This window comes from Urocitellus parryii, chromosome 15 (genome assembly GCF_045843805.1).
Source record: "Urocitellus parryii isolate mUroPar1 chromosome 15, mUroPar1.hap1, whole genome shotgun sequence".
Taxonomy (NCBI): domain Eukaryota; kingdom Metazoa; phylum Chordata; class Mammalia; order Rodentia; family Sciuridae; genus Urocitellus; species Urocitellus parryii.
The window spans coordinates 43,556,252-43,576,002 of record NC_135545.1 but is presented as its reverse complement, the minus strand read 5'-3'; the positions used below and the strand labels follow the sequence as shown (position 1 = coordinate 43,576,002).

Below are 19,751 nucleotides of genomic sequence, written 5' to 3'. Positions count from 1 at the left end.
TCTAACTTCCAAAGAAGATTCTTATGAATGTTATTTGCCATTAAGAGGGCAGTTTACAATAGTGAGGGAACATGCCAGACCTTGCCTCCATGATCTTGAATACTCTGATTCCCATGACCCAGCAGTTTCTAGAAAAAGCTGTATTTCTTCAAGGGGTCTTTTCGAAAGACCTGTGGAGCCATCATGAACAAAACAGACTTGGTGTTCTTCATTTTGGACTAGAATGTTAACCATATTGCTGACAACAATTGCACTTAACTATATAAACATCAAAATTAGTGACAGAAAGGGCTGGGGATGTGGCTCAAGCGATAGCGTGCTAGCCTGGCATGCATGTAGCCCGGGATCGATCCTCAGCACCACATACAAAGATGTTGTGTCAGCCGAAAAAAAAAAAAAATAAAATAAATATTAAAATTTTTTTTAAAAATTAGTGACAGAAATATTTAATCCTAGTCTTGGGATGTAGCCTAGCCTGTGTGAGACCCTGGGTTCAATCCCCAGTACTGTAAAAAAAAAAAAAAAAAATTATAACTAGCTTGTCCTCTCTTTTATTTAACGAGGATTAATAACTACCATTTATTAAGAGGGCTGTGATGTGCTAGGCAGTATATTAAGTATCTCCCACAAAATCTCAAAAGGGACTTAAGAAGGAATGGAAAGGTTTACAAATTCATACACCTGCATGCTGGGGTTGAATTCCAGTGTGCCTAATCCCAGGGCCTCTGCTTTTCACGATGTTCTTATAACATGTTTAGTTTAATCTGGCAAACTGTGAACTCATTCACAGAAACAGTATGTGAGGCCCAGAGGCCCAGTGGAAGGCTACCAAAACATTATAGGGATGAGATGGGGTCACTGGAGATACACGGTCAGTTGACTGTTGTTCTTACCTACAAGCTGCTTCTTTGGTTCTTCACTCTTTATGTAACTAGTTTCAAAACTAAAATTTAGGTACTAAAAGCAAACTAAATCATTTCAGATAAATTAGTTAAAAAACAAGAAAGAAACATTCTTATGCCTAGTTGTATACTAGTACATTTTTAACTTTTAGTCAGGGTCTCACTAAATTGTTTAGGACCTCACAAAGTTGCTGAGACTGGCCTTGAATTTGTGACCAGCCTCCCCCAGCTGCTGGGATTGCAGGTATGCACCTCCACACTTGCCTCCACACCCAGATACTAGTCTGTGTTTTAAACAAAGGAGTTAAATATAGAAACAATAATTGCTCTACTTTTAATTTCTTAACTTCTAAAACTCTATTCAAAGAATAAGATGTCCAAATACTTCTACCAAAAGAATACATTGTAAACAGTTAAATTTTAGTTTAAAAAAAAAAAAGGATCTAGTTTCAGAATGAATAAAATATATTTTACATAAAATTGCCATAGCCTGGGCTGGGGTTGTGGCTTAGTGGTAGAGTGCCCACCTAGCACTTGCGAGGCCCTAGGTTTGATCCTCAGCACTACATAAAAATAAAATAAAGATTGTGTGTCCACCTACAACTTAAAAATAAATATTAAAAAAAAAACTGCCATAGCCTTAAAAAAGTGATCATAATATTCTTGGGAAAGTATCCATGATTCCACTAATGAAAAGGCATTTTATATTATTCTGAAGGTCAATGTCTTTTAGTTTTGTTTTGTTTTATTGTACTAGAGATTGAAGCTAAGGTAATTTACCACTGAGCTATATCCCCAGATTTTTTATTTTGAGACAGGATCTTGCTACATTGCTGACAGTCTCACTAAATTGATGAGGCTGATTTCAAACTTGTGATCTTCCTCCGTCAGCCTTCTGAGTCACTGGGATCACAAATGTGTACCACCATGCCCATCTGTCACTGAGTTTTATAAATACCATTTGACGATCTTAAAAAAAAAATAAATAAAGGGCTGGGGATATAGCTCAGTTGGTAGTGTGCTTGCCATTCTATGTACAATCCCCAGCACCACACACACACAAAAAAAGATCATTAAATAGGTAACTAAAATTATCTAATTTTCTAAGAGAACATAGCACACCACACACTAACAGTTCACCCAGGAAAATACCTGGGGAGGTCCTCCCTGGAGGATAAGTAATTCACGGACAGCCAATGGTTGATACACTTGATCCAAGAGGTCTCTCAAGGCCCCCCTGGATACAGTCCTTTCCTCTTCAGTTAAAACCTACAAAAAATATGGACTCAGCTTTAGAGGAATACAAACCAGGCAGGAAATACAAGATAATATTTTACAACACCAAACAAAGGTTGTTATGAATGGAGAGAAAGGAAGGCTTCTGTCCCCTCTTGACTTCCTTCCACATGGAGGAAGCTGTCTACAAAAACACTCCTGGCCCTCTCTCCATGCCCAGTCACTCCCCTTCTAGGCAAGAGATATGGCTTATCTTACTGGTGACTACTGAATACATTCAATCACTAGCCAGTTTTGATATGCACTGTTCAGCTCACTCCTCTTCTATCTTGTGAGAGTGAGTTCACATTCTGTTCTGTTCAGTCTTGCTGAGCAGGGGCAAATCCCCCTGCCATAGGGCAGAAGGCAATGTAGTTTTCTAGCACTGGTGAAACTGGTATATAGTAAATATGTCTAATTCTGGAGTGTATCATTAGGAAATGTCTCCATCATAAGTTATCTCCTCCAACTGTCTTTATAAGCAACAGAGGTGATGTTTTTCTGGTATCTTCTTCTCTTTCTTTCCTTTCTTTCTGTACTGGGGATTAAACCCAGGGATGTTAGACAAACATTAGGCATGCTAAGCAACTACTCTACTACTGAGATATATACCCAGTCCAGAGGTAATATTTTTTACTTTTCATCTCTCTTATTTTGTTAGCTAGTGTTTTCACTCATTCAGAACTTGGACAGTAAACAGAGGTTCTATTCTGGGGCACATCTAAGTCCCAACAGTATAGTCTCCCTTTGGTAATTAGCACTCACAGTGAAACAGTCAAGGTCTTGCCTATTACATGTAGTACACTACGATGTGAGGGCTACTCAGAGCAGCAGCTATTGGTGGAACTTTTTCCAGCTTTACAATGTACATTCACCAGGTTGCCCCTCTGTCAATTCTTACCCCCTTTCCTACTTGGTTCTTGGTTTTCCTTTTCTTTTCTGTCTCCTGCCTAAGACTCCTGCAACATTGCTTAGCCTCAGAAATAGCACACAGACCTGTTGACCCAGGTGCTCCGTCTCAGGGAAATGCAGGCTGTAGGCACTGCTAGAACTGTCGAGATGCACTGCCCTCAGGTAAAGAGCACAGGGCTCTGTTGAGGCATTAAGGGAGCTCATAATTTTGGGCCACTTCTTGGATAATAGTGGTTTTGCGGCAAATGATTATAAACACAGAAAAAAGTGAATAAACAGGAAAGGAACAAGTATGAGGGTGACACAGGCACATGAAAGAGAAGTGAGGGCATGGAGCAACCTGGCTGTGGCCGCTAAGGATCACCAGAATATAGGCCACACTGACCCCTGCTTCATTTATATCTTAACAGTTTCTGACTAATTCCTATGTTGACAAATGAAGCTCTTCAACCCCCTGCCCAAAAAAAAAGATGCATTTACCCATTGTCTATCCTTTGGCATTCAATAGGAACTCCAGATCTTTCAATGGGCCCGTTTCAAAGAACTAAGAGTTATCTTTTGTAACAACCAGACACAAACACACATATTCTCTCTCTCCATCTCTCAATGTATGTTTACCTCTTCCATGGGTGTTAGTGGTTTTTTGGTTGGGCAGAATCCCAGCTGGCACAGACCTGCTGCGATATCCCCAAAGTGGCGGCAGAAAATCAAGCTCCCGAGAGATGTGTGCTGCCCAACACTGAGGAGGGCCTTGCAGCTGGTATACAGTCTCCGGGTTGCATGGGGAGCAACATCCAAACACACGACGTCTTGAACAACGGCACCAAACTCAGTCCTATATCTCAAAGGAACTCCAACACCAGGCATCAGATAGGGACAGACACCCAAAATGACTACAAATTGTAAAACGGACTGGACCATCTTCTGTTGTGAGATACTAAGTGTATCGGGGCTTAGGGTAGGAGCGACTTCTGGAGTCCTAGGGTTGGGTTTAACTGGATTGAAGGCAGCTGCGAGGCGGATCATGGTTTCCTTCAAGCACAACAGCAACAACAAGGCTTGAGAGGTAAAACTCCAAGTGATGTCCACAGAGTTTTGTGGCCATTCTGCCTTATTAACAATTTCATCTCTTAGTAGTTTCAATTTCTTCCACTGAGGATCCTTCAGAAGTTTATCCTCCAAGGCAGACAGATTAGATTTTAAAGTAGCCAATAAGATATCATGTTTTGTAATCTGTAAGGAACTTGAGCCTGAGCCTTTAGAAATTTAAAAAAAAAAAAAGGAGATTATATATTATATGCAGAGAAAATAAATTATACTTCCTTCTGTGTGGAATGCCTTGCCACCCTACCCAGGAGACTGGAAGTAAGGAAAAAAACAAAACAAAACAAACAAACAAAAAAAACAGATGGAGCATGGATTTTTAGGGAGGTGAAACCATTCTTAAAAATAATTCTGCCTTCGAGTGATGGCACATACCCATAATTCCAATGACTCAGGAGGCTGAGGCAGGAAGATCATAAATTTGAGATCAGCCTCAGCAACTCAGCAAGACCCTGTCTCAAAAATGAAATAAAAAGATGCAGGCCACAGTGGTACACGCCTGTAATCCCAGCGGCTTGGGAGGCTGAGACAGGAGAATTGTGAGTTCAAAGCCAGCATCAGCAACTGCGAGGCACTAAGCAACTCAGGAGACCTTGTCTCTAAATAAAATACAAAAATAGGACTGGGGATGTGGTTCAGTGGTTGAGTACCCCTGAGTTCAATCCCCAGTATAAAAAAAAAGAAGAAGAAGAAGAAGAAATAAAAAGAAATGGGGATGTAGCTCACTCAGCGATAAAGCACCTCTGGTTTCAATCCCCCTCTGAGTCCAATACCCAGTACCAAACACACACACACACACACACACACACACACACAAAATAATTTTGTACAGTATTATAATAGTATATACAGACATTATATATTTGTTCAAGTTCATAGAACTGTATACTACCAACTGAGAACTCTAAAGCAAATTATGGATTTTAGTTAATAAAAATATATCAAGATATGTTAATCAATTATAACACACATACCACACTAATGTTAATAATAGGGGAAATTAGGATTGGGGTGGAGAAAGGAGTATGAGAACTCTCTCTACTTCCTGCTCATATTTTCTATAGACCTAAAGATGATGTAAAAAATAAAATCTAGTTGTGTGGGACAGCACACACCTATAATCTCAGCAACTCAGGAGACTGAGGCAGGAGGACAGCAAGTTCAAGGCCAGCCTCAGCAACTTAGCTAAGACCCTATCTCAAAATAAAAATTAAATGGACTGGAATGTGGCTCAGAAGTAAAACACCCTTGGGTTCAATCCCCAGTACCTAATAAATAAATAAAACAACATTGTTCTTACATTTTTTTTTCTTTACAGTGCTGGAGATCAAACCTAGTGCATGTTAGGCAAGCACTCTACCACAGAGCTACATCCCCATTACCATTGTCCTTTCAAAATAATGAGAATCAGAATAGTAAGAATATTTCTCTAGGGCTGTCCAAAGTTAGTGTTCTAATCCACTAGTTTTAAAATCTGATTCCTTGGGCTGAGGTTATGGTTCAGTGGTAGAGTACTTGCCTAGCACATGTGAGGCATTGGGTTCAAACCTCAGCACCACATAAAAATAAACAAATAAAATAAAGGCATTGTGTCCAACTACAACTCAAAAAAATTTTTTTTAAAAATCTGATTCCTCGGGCTGGGGTTGTGGCTCAGTGGTAGAGCGCTCACCTAGCATGTGCAAGGCCTGGGTTTGATCCTCAGCACCACATAAAAATAAATAAAATAAAGATGATATTGTGTACAACTAAAAAATAAATATATTTTTTTAAAAAATCTGATTCCTTTAGTTCATATAAAACCCAAAAAGGAAATGGATGCTCTCATTGCTTCTTGCCACTAAACATTAAATCACTAACCTATCTCTATATGACTTCCTGTGACTTTATAAGATCTTTGAACCCAAACATGGGACACAAAGAAGGTGATTTGAAACAAAAGCTCTTACTTAAGTATGATCCAAAAGCCTCTTAATAGTCTTTTCTGCCCTCTACTGGTGATGAAAATGAAATCTATGGTCCTTGAAAATAAATGGAAGTACTCCCTTAAAGCAGTGGTTCTCAGTGTGGGTTTGAGAGGGTTCCAAAAATTCCCCCAGGGGGTCTTCAAAGTCAAAACTATTTCATAAAGGGTTGGGGGTATGGCTCAGCGGTACAACACTTGCATGTGTAAAGGCCTGGGATCAATTCCCAGCACCACAAAAAAAAAAAAAAAAAACCCTCTTATTATGACATTATTTGCCATTCTACTCTCTAATATGAGTTCAGAGTCTATACTGGTAAGAAAACATCTTGTTGAGTTTTAGTATATTATACGGGAAAAATATAAACAACTATCTGAAAATGTGACTGAAATCCCTCCCTTTTTTTCAACTACATAGCTATGTGAGTCTCAGGGATCTGTCACTTACTTCAACCAAAACAAACAGGATTGACTGAAAGGAGCAGACATAAAAATCTAGCAGTGCCAGGGGCTGGGGTTTTGGCTCAGAGGTAGAGCATTCACCTAGCATGTGCAAAGCACTGGGTTCAATCCTCAGCACCACATAAAAATAAAATAAAGATATTGTGTCCACCTATAACTAAAAAACACATATTTTAAAAAATCCAGCTGTGCCAGCATACCCCTGTAATTCCAGCTACTTGAGAGGTTGAGACAGGAAGATGGCAAGTTCAAGATCAGACTGGGCAATTTAGAGAGATTATCTCAAAATTAAAATTTTTTTAAAAGGGTGGGGGCTGGAGCCTGATGATGAAGCACTTGCCTCCATGAACAAGACCCTGAGTTCAATCCCCAGCATATCTCTCTCTCTCTCTCTCTCTCTCTCACACACACACACACACACACACACACACACACACACAGCTGTAGGCTGGGGACGTAGCTTCGAGGTAGAGTGCTTGCCTAGCACATGTAAGGCTGAGGATTCAATCTTTTAAAAAAAAATCTTCTAATAAGCCACACATCAAATATTAAAACAAAACAAAACAATGATGCTCTTCCCTCTAGTCATTTTTCATTTAAAATGTCATTATTGAGCTGGGATGTAGCTCAGTGGTAATGCATCCCTAGGTTTAATCCCCAGTAATACAATTCCAGCAGGTCGGGAGGCTAAGGCCAGGAGAGTCGAAAGTTCAAAGCCAGCCTCAGCAATAGCAAGGCGCTAAGCAACTCAGTGAGACCCTGTCTCTAAATAAAATACAAAATAGGGCTGGGGATGTGGCTCACCAACCCCCCCCCCCAAATTCACTGTGCTAATATGTAAAGGGTTTATTGTTACTTTTACATAAATATTTTAAAGGTGTTTCTTAATTAAAAATTAATTTTTAGTGCAGTAAATGTTGACACATATATACCACATAAAAGCTCTTTGAAGCCCTCAACATTTTTTTTTTTTAATTCACCAACAGATTGATAGATACTAGGGATTAAACTCAGGGTGCTCTACCATCGAGCCACATCCCCACCCCTTTTTATTTTTTATTTTGAGACAGGGTCTCACTAAATTGCTGAGGCTGGCCTTGAACTTTCATTCCTTCTATCTCAGCCTCCTTAGTCACTGGGATTACAGGCCTATACCACCACTCCAGGTTTGGCCTTTACTTTTTATAAACTAAATTTCACTAATATTAACAGTCTTCAAATTCTGCTTAACACAATTTATAACAATGGAGGTGGAGATATCCTTACTTGTTCCATGGTTGATAAAATACACTAAACTGGGTACACCTTTAATCCCAGTAACTTGGAAGGCTGAGTGCTAAGGATCACAAGTTCAAGACCAGCCTGGGCAATGTGGCAAGACCCTATATCAAAATTATTAAAAAAAATATATAAAAAATTAAAGACTGGAATGTAGCTCAGTGGTAAGGCATCCCTGGGTTTAAACCCCAGTACTACAAATACAAACATTATCTCTCTCTCTCTCTCTCTCTCTCACACACACACACACACACACACACACACACACACACACGAAAGGCAGGGGAACAGAAAATGCTTAAAGTAACAGAACTTTTGAAGGTCAAAAGTAAAACCTTGTTGGATGTTTTCCTTCTTTTCGTCTAATTGGAATCCAGCCTCAATTCCTCTTTCTTCTATGATTCTTAAGTCTCACCCACACATAACTTCTCCATTCAGTTGTTGTTACATATGCCACCCATTGACTACTTGTTATCCTGCCGTGTTGGAAATCTCCCCAAATAGACAAGATGCAGACAGCACACTGTGTTTATATATATATATATATATATATATATATATATATATATATATATATGTATATATATATATATACATATATATATACATATACACACACACACACATACATATACATACATACATACATACACACATATATACACACACACTATCTTTATGTATTTATTTATTTATTATGTGGTGCTGAGGCTCAAAACCAGTACCTCACACATGCTAGGCAAGCGCTGCACCACTGAGCCACAACCCCAGCTCCTATTTTTGTATTCCAAAAGCACTGAGGAAAGAATATAAATTGACTCCTTGTAAATATTACTTCAAAGATAGTGATCAAAATAGGTAGACAGATCAAAAATGTTTAATTCAGTTGTATATAATTTCAACCAATACTTTCTTCCTATCTCAAGACCCTATGTTCATCAGGGCCATTCTTATTATGTATAGGTACTTCTAAATTGCCTTAGCAGCTAATAGGATAAGAAAAAAAACAGCTCAGGGCTGAGCATGTGGCTCAAGCGGTAACGTGCTCTCCTGGCATGCGTGGGGCACTGGGTTCCATCCTTGGCACCACCTAAAAATAAAATAAAGATGTTGTGCCCACCAAAAACTGAAAATAAATATTAAAAAGAAAAAAAGAAAAAAACAGCTCAGTGGTAGAACATGTGCTTAGCATGCACAAGACCCTGGGTTCAATCCCAGTACAAAATATTAAATGAAAGAGAACAGAAGGCAGGTTTACACAACATATAATAGATTATATATACAAAATAATATGATCTTACCACAGCACTTATTCTTTTTCAAATAGGAATAAGTCAAATGAATATGCATATATAACTTCACCACATAGCCTTAGAGATTAGAAGGACCTTCTGTAAATGAAGTTATATGTGTTTTGTGATAGATGACTACTTCCAAGTTTCTGCTTATCTAACCTTCTTCTCAATGGTATTGAATATAACTACAGTTGCTAAACAAGTGACCTCTCCTTTAGCAAATTAAAGTATATTTTGCATGGGCTGGGGATGTGGCTCAAGCGGTAGCGCGCTGGCCTGGCATGCGTGCGACCCGGGTTCGATCCTCAGCACCACATACCAACAAAGATGTTGTGTCCGCCGAGAACTAAAAAATAAATAAAATTATAAAAAAAAAAAAAAGTATATTTTGCAGTTTGACTCTAACTTGGGGGGCAATGTAGTATGTTTACCATGTTTTTAGTGGAAGAAACCTAAATTCAAATCCTAGCTCTGCCACTTCTTAGTTTTATGTTGGGCAATTTCCAATGTACCTGAGCTTTGGTTCCTTCATTTATAAATATAGAGCACAGGGCTGGGGATGTGGCTCAAGCAGTAGCGCGCTCGCCTGGCATGCATGCGGCCCGGGTTCGATCCTCAGCCCCACATACAAACAATGATGTTGTGTCCACCGAGAACTAAAGAATAAATATTAAAAAAATTCTCTCTCTCTCTTTCTCTCTCTCTCACTCACTCACTCTCTCTTTAATACCTCTATGATGGGACTGTTGTGAAGATTAAATGATATATACATAAACAGCATACTATAGAGAGTGGCACTTAGCACTCATTTACTATTATTAATAACTTCTTTTCAGTTACCATTAGTATGGTTTTTGTTATGACCAGGGATTGAACCCAGGAGCATTTAACCACTGAGCCATAACCCCAGCCCTTTTTATTTTTTTATTTTGAGATAAAGTCTCCCTAAATTGCTTAGGGCCTCACCAAATTGCTGGGGCTGACTTTGAACTTGAGCCTCCTGCCTCATACTCCCAAATAGCTGGGATTACAGGTATATGGAACCTCATCCTGCTCCATTAGCATAGTGTTAATGTTTGAAGCTGTTGCAATTTTAGGTCAAATACTATGACTGAGGGGTTGGGGTTGTGGCTCAGTGGTAGAGTGTTTGCCTAGCATGTGTGAGGCCTCAGCACCACACAATAAATAAATAAGGTTTTTTGTCCATCTATAACCAAAATAAATACACACACACATCATCTTAAAAAATATTGTGACTGAGAACATCATCTTATGTACTTTCATGTGCCTTTACCTTACTAATCCTAAAATCCTTTCCCCCACTATATATATTTCAATTATGAGCAGGGCTCTATTGCTGCTTTTATTCCTTTTTTGTTTGAGTGATACTGTGAATTGAACCCAGAGCCTAGGCACATACTAGAAAAGTGTTCTACCTCTGAGTTACACCCCCATCCTTTTTTTGGGTGAGGGGAATACTAAGGATTTAACTGAGGGGCCCTCAATCACTGAGCCACATCCCCAGCCCTTTTTTGTATTTATTTTACTTAGAGACAGGATCTCACTGAGTTGCCCAGCGCCCCGCTGTTACTGAGGATGGCTTTGAACTTGCAACCCTGCTGCTTTGGCCTCCCAGGCCCACTGGGATTACAGACCTACACTACCCCGATGGGCTACCCACCCATCCTTTTTAAAAATTTAACTTTGAGACAAGTTCAGGCTAACTTGCCCAGGCTGGACTTATATTTTCCATCCCTTTGCCTCAGTTGAAATCACCTGTGCCATAGTGCCCTCCTACCAGGGTTCTATTTCTTAAGTCCTTTCCCAAAGTTCCAAAGCTCCAGACAGTACCAGAGGTTTCATATTCAATAATCTGCCTTAGTCCAAGAAGAGGATGAGATAGTGCTGGGGTTGTGGCTCAGTGGTAGAGCGATCACCTAGCATGCTCGAGGCACTGGGTTCCATCCTCAGCACCACATAAATGTAAAATAAAGATATCGTGGGGCTGGGGCTCAGTGGTGGAGCACTTGCCATGCAAGTGTGAGGTACTGGGTCCGGTCCTCGGCACCACATAAAAATAAATAAAGATATTGTGCCCATCTACAACTAAAAAATATTTTTAAAAAAATATTGTGTCCACCTAAAACTAAAAAAATCGATGAGATAGTCTTCTAATTTGATTTAGAGAGAGAGAGAGAGAGAGAGACAGACAGACAGACAGGATCTCTATAAATTGACAGACAGACAGACAGACAGACAGGATCTCTATAAATTGATCTTCCTGCCTCAGACTCCCAAATAGAGAGAGAAAGAGAGAGAGAGAGAGACAGAGAGAGAGAGAATATCTCTATAAATTGATCTTCCTGCCTCAGACTCCCAAATCGCTGGGATGACAGGAATGACAGGCGTGCGCCACAGCGCCCTGCTGGACCCCATGAATTTGGGGTTACTTAATGACTTCCAAACGCCACCACCTGTCCTCAGTGGTAAAAGAGTGCTAGGCTCAACTCTTGCCAAGGTACCTTCAGATTCTAAATTGGGAAGATCTTATTAACTCAGCACAGAAGATTCAACGTGACTGTAAATCCCTCCTACCAAATTGGAAACCTCAGTTTACTCTCCCCAAAACCCCTCAAACTTCAAACTTCACGGCTTCCCATTTCGGGACTCCATGGCAGTCGGTACAAATCTCTAGCGTCCACCCAGGCCCCGGGCCCTCAAGCGATTAGGACCTCACATGCCACCTCTGGGCGCCTGAAGCCCTCCGAGGCTGTTTCCTCAGCGCCCGCCCCTGAGAGGTGCAGAATTAAATAATGGACCCCGGGCGCTTAAAAGTGCCTGGCGCGGAGAAGCCCTCAAAAGATGTTGCTAGTACCAGTCTTGGACTGCTCCCATGCCCTCCTTGAGCCTCAGTCTCCCCAAGTTTGAAAAGAACCTGGACAATGCCCAAATTCCCTCAGCAGCAGGGTCCCGAGAAAGCCTGAGGGGCGCACGCTGAGGGAGCAAGGCAGCGCTGGAAAAGTGGCCGCCCAGCCCGGTGTCGAGATGCGTCTTCTCACCTCCCGGGCTCAACAGCAATTTCAACGCTTCCAGAATCTGGTCCAGACCGCACGTCTCCACAGCCCCGCTGCCTACCGCCGGTGCCGGGGCCGCCATGACTGGAGTGGAATATGACGCCTGCGCGCTGCTCAAGCGCCCTGGTGGAACAGCGCTGTTGCCATGTTGAGTGCGGCTGGAGGCGCTGTGCGCGGCGTGGGGCGGGGCCAACTCGGTCAGGAACGCCCCCTTCGCATAAATATTGGTTTGGGGTTACCTTTCCTCCCTGAGCCTGGTGATGGACGAAGCACCACACAGTTTTAGAACTCAGTATGAAAAAATTGCAGGATAAAGCAGCAGATAGCGAGGCAGGAGGATCACGAGTTCCAGGGCATCCTGAAAAACTTGGCAAGACGCTGTCTGAAAATAAAAAAATGAAAAGAGGGCTGTGGATGTAGCTCAGTGGTAAGTCAACCCTGGGTTCAGTCCCCACTCCTGGAAAAAGAGAGCAAGGGAGGGAGAGAGAGAAGCGGGGGACGTTTATCATAAAATAATATATATTTCTGCCGGGCATGGTGACAGACACCTATAATCTTACTGACTCGGAAGGCCGAGGCAGGAGGATCGCAAATTCGAGGCCAGGCTAGTCCACTTAGTGAGATTTTTGCCTTAAAATAAAAAATCAAAAGGACTGGGTATATGGCTCAGTGGTTCAATCCCGAGTATTGCGAATAAATAAATCCCCAGTACCGCGATGTATTTCAATATGAAAATACTTGTGTATTGCAACATGGAAAGGCAAAATGAGGTAGAAGCGTGCTTACATCTACTTATAGATGAGTTTGAATAAATAAAAATATTCAATTGAACATTGCTGACTTCTTTGTGACATCTAAAAATATATACAAAAAAGAATAAATATATACATATATATGACCATGATGAATGTAACAGCTACAGATGTTGATATTGGTGATATGTTTTTTTGAAAGGGACTTCCAAAATTGATCTTTGTTCTACTTATCTGCTTGTTGTATTCCTAGAAAATTCAGACTAGCAGGTGCAGTGGCACATACCTGTAATCCCAACAACTCCTGAGGCTAGGATAGGAGAATTAAAAGTTCAAGACCAGCCTCAGGAACTTAAGGAGACCCTAAGCAACTTAGCCAGAACCTGTCTTAAAATAAAAAATAAAAAGGGCTAGGGATGTAATTCAGTGGTAGAGTGCCCCTGGGTTCAATCCCCAGTACCAAAAAGAAAGAAAATTGTAAAACAGTGCCCCCACAAATTGTGTTTACATATAAAACAGAATGAATTTAAAATTCAGATAATCAGAAACAAGTTTTTCACCTACATAAATTGTGATGGGGCATTCATAAGTTGCAGGACAATGCTTCTAAGGGCAGAACTTTTATTTTTGCCTGAGTCTTCTCTCATTAAAAGTTGATTATGATGCCCTATCAATGTTGCAAGAACACACCCCCACTCTCACCACCCACTTTGAGAAAATTCTCCCTGAGACCCTGTGGTCTTGATTTCTTGCAGATGACTGACCTTCAGCATTAACTGCTTGAAGTCTAGGGAAGCAGATGTGTTCCATATGCAAACCCACGGCTGTGGAGAAAGAAACTTTCCATTTAGTACCTCTATCTGAGCCTGTTAGGCCCCTTTTCTCTGAGTTCCAGCCCAATTCATTGACCATTTCCTAATCTCTAAAGTGAAGTAATAATTGAACTGTTTTCATAAAGCTACAAAAGAAAGTTAAAATGACACTGCTTCAAATATTTGGCACTTTTTGCTACAGACGAGGCTTAGTAAATAGTACCTGACCTTTCTCTTAATCTCTTCAAATAAAATCCTGCCAAAGCATCTTTAAATTAGAAAAACATCTTTGAAGTAGAAATAAATGACCAACAAAATTACTATGTGCTGGGAGCTGCCACATAGAAGCTGAGCGCCCCCTAGCTTTGAACGATGGGAATGTGGAGATGTGGCAAGCCAGCAATGGGCTGTGTGTGTGAGCTGTGAGCATTTTGAGTGCAGAAAGTGGACTAGACTAACCATGCAGCTCTGTCTGGGCTGTGCACCTATTTGTGGACTTTCGCTTGCTCTGCTTTTGATCATCCCACTGTACATGAGATGGGCATGGCCTTCCAAGATGTCAGTCAACCTGCTGACCTGCAAGACATCATGAAGCCCTGAAACCTGACCCCTTGCCTCATTTGAATGGCTTCTTCCCAGTAAAACCGGGTTTAAGGTGTGCTGTTTCTCTTTCTTGCCTGCCTTGCCTCCTTTGTGGGAGCTGGGTCAGAGGAGCTGTTACAGAACCCAAAGAAAAAAGGTATTTCTCTGTCTCTGTGTGATTATTTCATGCTATCCCAATTCACCTGGACCCTAACCCTAACCCTAACCCTAACCCTGACTGGTTTAGTTGTGTGTCTCGACAATAATGCTCTTTCATTGTTTTTCCTTCCAGTCTTTGTCACTAGACAAGTTTTATTCAGCTGTCTATGGGCACAAGTTCATTTTGGGGGAATAAAAAAAAACTTAAGCTGATTTAGAGTTGTTAAATATTTAGTGAAATGGGTATAACGCATTTTGTGGGAATGGGGCAAAAATGAAGTGGGGACCCTCCCACCTTATGTGAGGAAATGACTCAGGAGGCTGAAACAGGAGGATCACAAGTTCAAGGCCTCAGTAAATTAGCAAGGCCCCTTAGTGAGACCCTGTCTCAAAAGACAAAAATTAAAAGGGCAGGGGTTGTGGCTCAGTGGTAAAGCACCACTGGGTTCAATCCCTAGTACCAAAAAAAAGTATAAATCCAACTAATAGACTGCTAAATATTTTATGTCCTCCTACCTAGAAAAAATAATGTATTAATATGGAGAATTGCATGGGGGAGCCTGATTCTCTTTACTCCTCACAGTCGTCTCCATCCTGCACCATGAGGCTTGGCACTCACATATGGGGATGCCCCAGCCCTGAACATCCCTAGGCAACTTGCTTGCCTCCCACTGCCGCAGTCTGGCTGGGCACAAATCACAAGCCACTGAAGCAGGAACAAACTTTATTTCTGAACTCCACCAGCACACTCCACACACACTCCTGGGAACTCCCCCGAACGGGCTCCTCCAGGAACCAGCAACTGGAAATATCCCTCCTCCGGCACTTCCCCAACCAATGGGAACTCTCCGGGAATCCCTGAGAGAGCTGAAGCGGAACTCAACGGGAACTCCGCCAGAACTCAAAAGTCATCATCTTAATGGCTCGCTAGCGTCACCTCTCAACCACTACTTCTGGCAAAAATGCCATGCTTCATCCTGACTCGGCTGTGGCCCTCAACATCCCACCACTCATGGCCTGTGATTGCTCACACGGGAAGCCTGATGTATCTCACCAAGGCAGACCAAGTGAAGAGACCCACTTATCCCAGGAAGCAGGCTCAGGATGGTTGGGCAGGGAATTCCAGGGTCCTGAAATTTGAAGATTTGGGGAATGGGGTAGTCAAGGCTCCCAGACCCGGCAGATTTCTTGCTCAGAGGTAGGGGCATGGTGAAGAAGGCCAGCTGGGGCCTCTGAAGCTTGGGTTTCAGGGCTAAGGCCCTACCAGACAGGCCGGCCACAAGTAAAGCAAGTACTGGTGTGGGACTAACAAAAAATGATAGGATTCCCAGAGTTTAGAATCCTTTATCCCAAATATATGGAACTTACACATTTATGTTTATAATCCTTTAAGGTCTGTAGGCTTTGATACTACAAGTTGAAATTCCTAATTTCAACCCTTCTCTATCATTGAGCTATGTCCCCAGACCATTTTAGTTTTTAAGGCAGAGTCTTACTAAGTTGCCCAGTCTGGCCTCCTACCTCAGCCTTTCAAGTAGCTAAGATTACAGGCATGCACACAGCTGGCTCACAAAAGCTTTTTTAAATAAAAAACCAGATATGTCCCAGGTGGAACAGTGGGTGATAAACATGTTATGTATGTTAGGAGTGTCCCACGTTCATAAGACTTTAGTGTGCATTGAGCTGTTTCTGAAGAAGGAAACATTCCCAGGCTTCTCCAGGCCTCAAGTCACATAAAATAGGTTTTTAAATTCTGTCTCCTAAGAATCAGATATGAAAGCTTATGGGATTTTTAGATTATAGGACTTGAAGCAAGGAAATTCCTTCCTCGGTTTGCTCTGGGTAGTTTTTTGTTTGTTTTACCAGGGATTGTACCCTGAGGTGTTTTACCACTGCACTACATCCCCAACTCTTAGGGCCTTGCTAAATTCTGAGGCTGGCCTCAAACTTGCAATCCTCCTGTCTCAGGTGCTGGAATTTCAGGCATGTACCAGGCAGCCTGGGAATCCCTGTAGTATATTATTAATAAATAAGCATTACAACCAATCTTCACAAAAGCTATATCTAAGAGGGATCCCTCCCTTTGCAAAGAGCTATCTGAGGATATACAAGACACACAGAGGCCTGTATTCACGTAAAATGTGTTCATTTGTCGTTGGCCAAACAAGGAGCCCATTACCAGGACTTGAGGGACAGCAGCTGAACAAGTCATCAAAGCAGGCTATGGGTGTTTGCTCAACCCAAAACCAAGGAGACTAATAGCACTCAACGACTATCAATGGCTGTTTTACAGAACAGGAAAGACCCCAGCAAATTAAGTGACCTTAGGGAGACTATCTTTTAAAGTTACAAGTGATAACTAGAAGAGTTGTATTCTATTTTCATAATTGGCCCCTAAATTATTTTTTTGGGGGGCAGGGCTGAGGATTGAACCTAGATCCTTGAACATGCTAAGCAGTGTTCTACCAGTTTCCCCAGCTCATCTATTGAAGACTATCTCTTCCCCCACTGAGTGGTTTTGCACCATTGTCAAATACCATTTGATTACACATGTGAGATTTATTTCTGAGCTCCTTAATTCCCCCAACATTTTATTTTGAAATGCCTTCAACCTGAAAATAAACGGAAATAGTACATGAATACTTACATACCCTTCACGTAGATCCGGGCATTATGAACATTTTGCCACATTTGCTTTCTCACTAGCTCTCAATTTAAACTTTTTTTGAACAATTTTTAAATTAAATTCCTGATGTCATGACACTTTATCCCTTCAGCATTTATATTAACAGTTCTCTTAGAGCCATGCAACCATTATTGGTACCCAAGATTTATTTCTTAAATGATTCAGATTCAACTCCCCAATTTCCCAAAAAAGGTCTTTTTGTAGATTTTTTTGATTTTCACTCCAAGCCAATCAAGATGGCTTGGTGGCTCTTCAGAAGCTAAACATAGAATTACATGACCCAGAAATTCTGTCTAGATATATTCCTAAAATAATTAAAAGTAGAAACTCCAATGGGTACTTGTATGCCAGTGTTCATTTCAAAAGAAAAATGTAGAAAAAGGTAGAAACAACCCAAGATAAACACAATGGATAAACACAATGTGGTATATGCATACAATGGAATACTACTTAGTCTTAAAAAGGAATGAGATTTTGGATGCACTTTGAAAATTATACTAAGCACTCCAAAAACAAAAATACAAATAAATTTCACTTACATAAACTATAGAGAATAGGCTAATTCTCAGAGACAGTAATAGAACAGATATGTTTTGAATTATATACCTAAAAATGATAAAATGAAGAGTTTCAGTTGGGATGGTGAAAAGTCCTGAAGATGGGCGGTGAGGACAGATGCACAACAATGTGTTTAATTTTATACACCATGATTTTAAAAAATTATCGAAAAAAAAAATCATACCCCTCTAGCGGGGGGGAAAAAAAGTTGTCAGCCTATCCCAAGCATTCTCAGCAGCACTAATAACATTTTGGGCTGGATAATTCCTTATTGTGTGGGACTGTCCTGTGCATTTTGGGATGTTTAGCAGTATCCCTGGCCTTGAGTTGATCACAGAAGGATCTCCCTGGTACCTCCAGAAATTATTCAATGTTCCCTGGCAAAAGGGGCCACAAACGGCTGGGGATATAGCTCAGTTGGTAGAGTGCTTGCCTCATATGCACAAGGCCCTAGGTTTGATCCCCAGCACCAAAAAAAAAAAAAAAAGGGGGGGGGGCACAATTTTCCTCAGTGGAAACCACTGGCCTATGCTAACGTTGCTGACTAGGTGAGCATCGCTTGAAACTGCTTTTGTTCCCTAGCTAGAGGTTCACTGAGTCTCCCATTGACCTTGGATTTTTTTTTGGTGGGGGGAAGTGCATTGGTACAGGGGTTGCTGGGGATTGAACTCCAGGGCACTAGACCACTGAAACACACCCACAGCCCTATTTTGTATTTTATTGGTGTCTGAGTGGCTTAGTGCCTTGCTTTTGCTGAGGCTGGCTTTGAACTCGAGATCTTCCTTCCTCAGCCTGGGATTACAGACGTGTACCACTGTGACCAGCTCCCATTTGACCTTGGAATTTTATTGGTTTCACCACATGAATGGATAGTCTTTGAGCAGAGTTACATTTTGAATATAGTTATTCTACTTTCGACAGAAAAGGGGAAACTAAAAATTCTGGAGAGGTCATTTCACCCTGAGGCTTCTTTCTGCACATCTTAAATGAATTCATCCTTTCCATCTTCCTTTTGCCTTGCTTAGAATTTCAGTGGAAACAAATCAAACAAGTTTGACAATGATTTAACAAAATTCTTTAATAAAATTTATAAAAAATGCTTCCTTAAGAATAAATTTCTCAGCTTGAATTGTTTTCTTCTTCCACTCCCAAAGAAAATTCAAAATTATCAGCACCCACACACATTTACACTCAAAACTTAGAGAATGTCTCTATACCTACATCAGATAGTTTAAAATGCAAAAATCAAGACAATTCCAACAACTGATTGCAGACATAATTTTTTTCCTTCCCAAAACAGTTGACAGTAAAGCAATTTCAATGCAACTCTTCTGTAGTTGCCCAAAAAATTTGCATTTTGAATTAAAAAAAAAAGAAATTCAAATCAAAGTAATTTTCTTCCCCTTACTTAACATACATTAGGGCAGTGTTTACTTCCTGCTTCTAAGAAAATATAATGGGATTTCTAATATCTACAGTTTTCTGTGTGCAGTTAGAATCAGGCAACTATGTCCAGATCAGCCAGTGTTTTCTGTAGACCCATTAAAAGCAGGCACTTGGGGATTCTGGGCTTTGGGTACAAACCATGGTATAAAGATCCTGGGTAGGAAACATATGCTGAGATTCCTCCATTCTGCCAGAATTTTGAGGGATAGAGATCAAACCACTTCAATGGTCCTCAGCATGTTTGCTAAAAGGCCAGGCTCGGTGACAAGGTCTCTTTGCCATCTCCAAGTCCATTTCTCATACTTACTTTCTGGCTTTGGCTGCAGCACTATAGGCACTATTCTACATCCTAGAACACATTGCTCTTTTGTGTCAGTGATAAATAGACATTAAACATTAAGTGGCACCTGAAAATTCACCACACTTTCTGGTCCAGGTTCCCATACAGAATCAAACCACCCCCCAATGACATTTGCATAGCAAACCCGGAC

General features: G+C 41.0%; 1 protein-coding gene across 3 annotated transcripts in view; it reads right to left on the bottom strand.

Moving 5' to 3' along the window:
* Nucleotides 1–12,364, bottom strand: part of Tango6 (transport and golgi organization 6 homolog) — a 173,681-nt gene extending 161,317 nt beyond the window's left edge. For 2 of the 3 annotated variants that reach the window (XM_077793128.1, XM_026404520.2), the window contains exons 1-3: nt 12,251–12,364; nt 3,708–4,345; nt 2,055–2,171 (exon numbers count right to left, since the gene is read on the bottom strand). In XM_077793128.1, coding sequence (XP_077649254.1) covers nt 2,055–2,171; nt 3,708–4,345; nt 12,251–12,347 — 852 coding nt within the window. In that variant the 5' untranslated portion in view covers nt 12,348–12,364. The remainder of the gene's footprint in view (nt 1–2,054; nt 2,172–3,707; nt 4,346–12,250) is intronic. The other variant, XM_026404518.2, reaches the window with a different exon arrangement.
* Nucleotides 12,365–19,751: the final 7,387 nt, after the last annotated feature.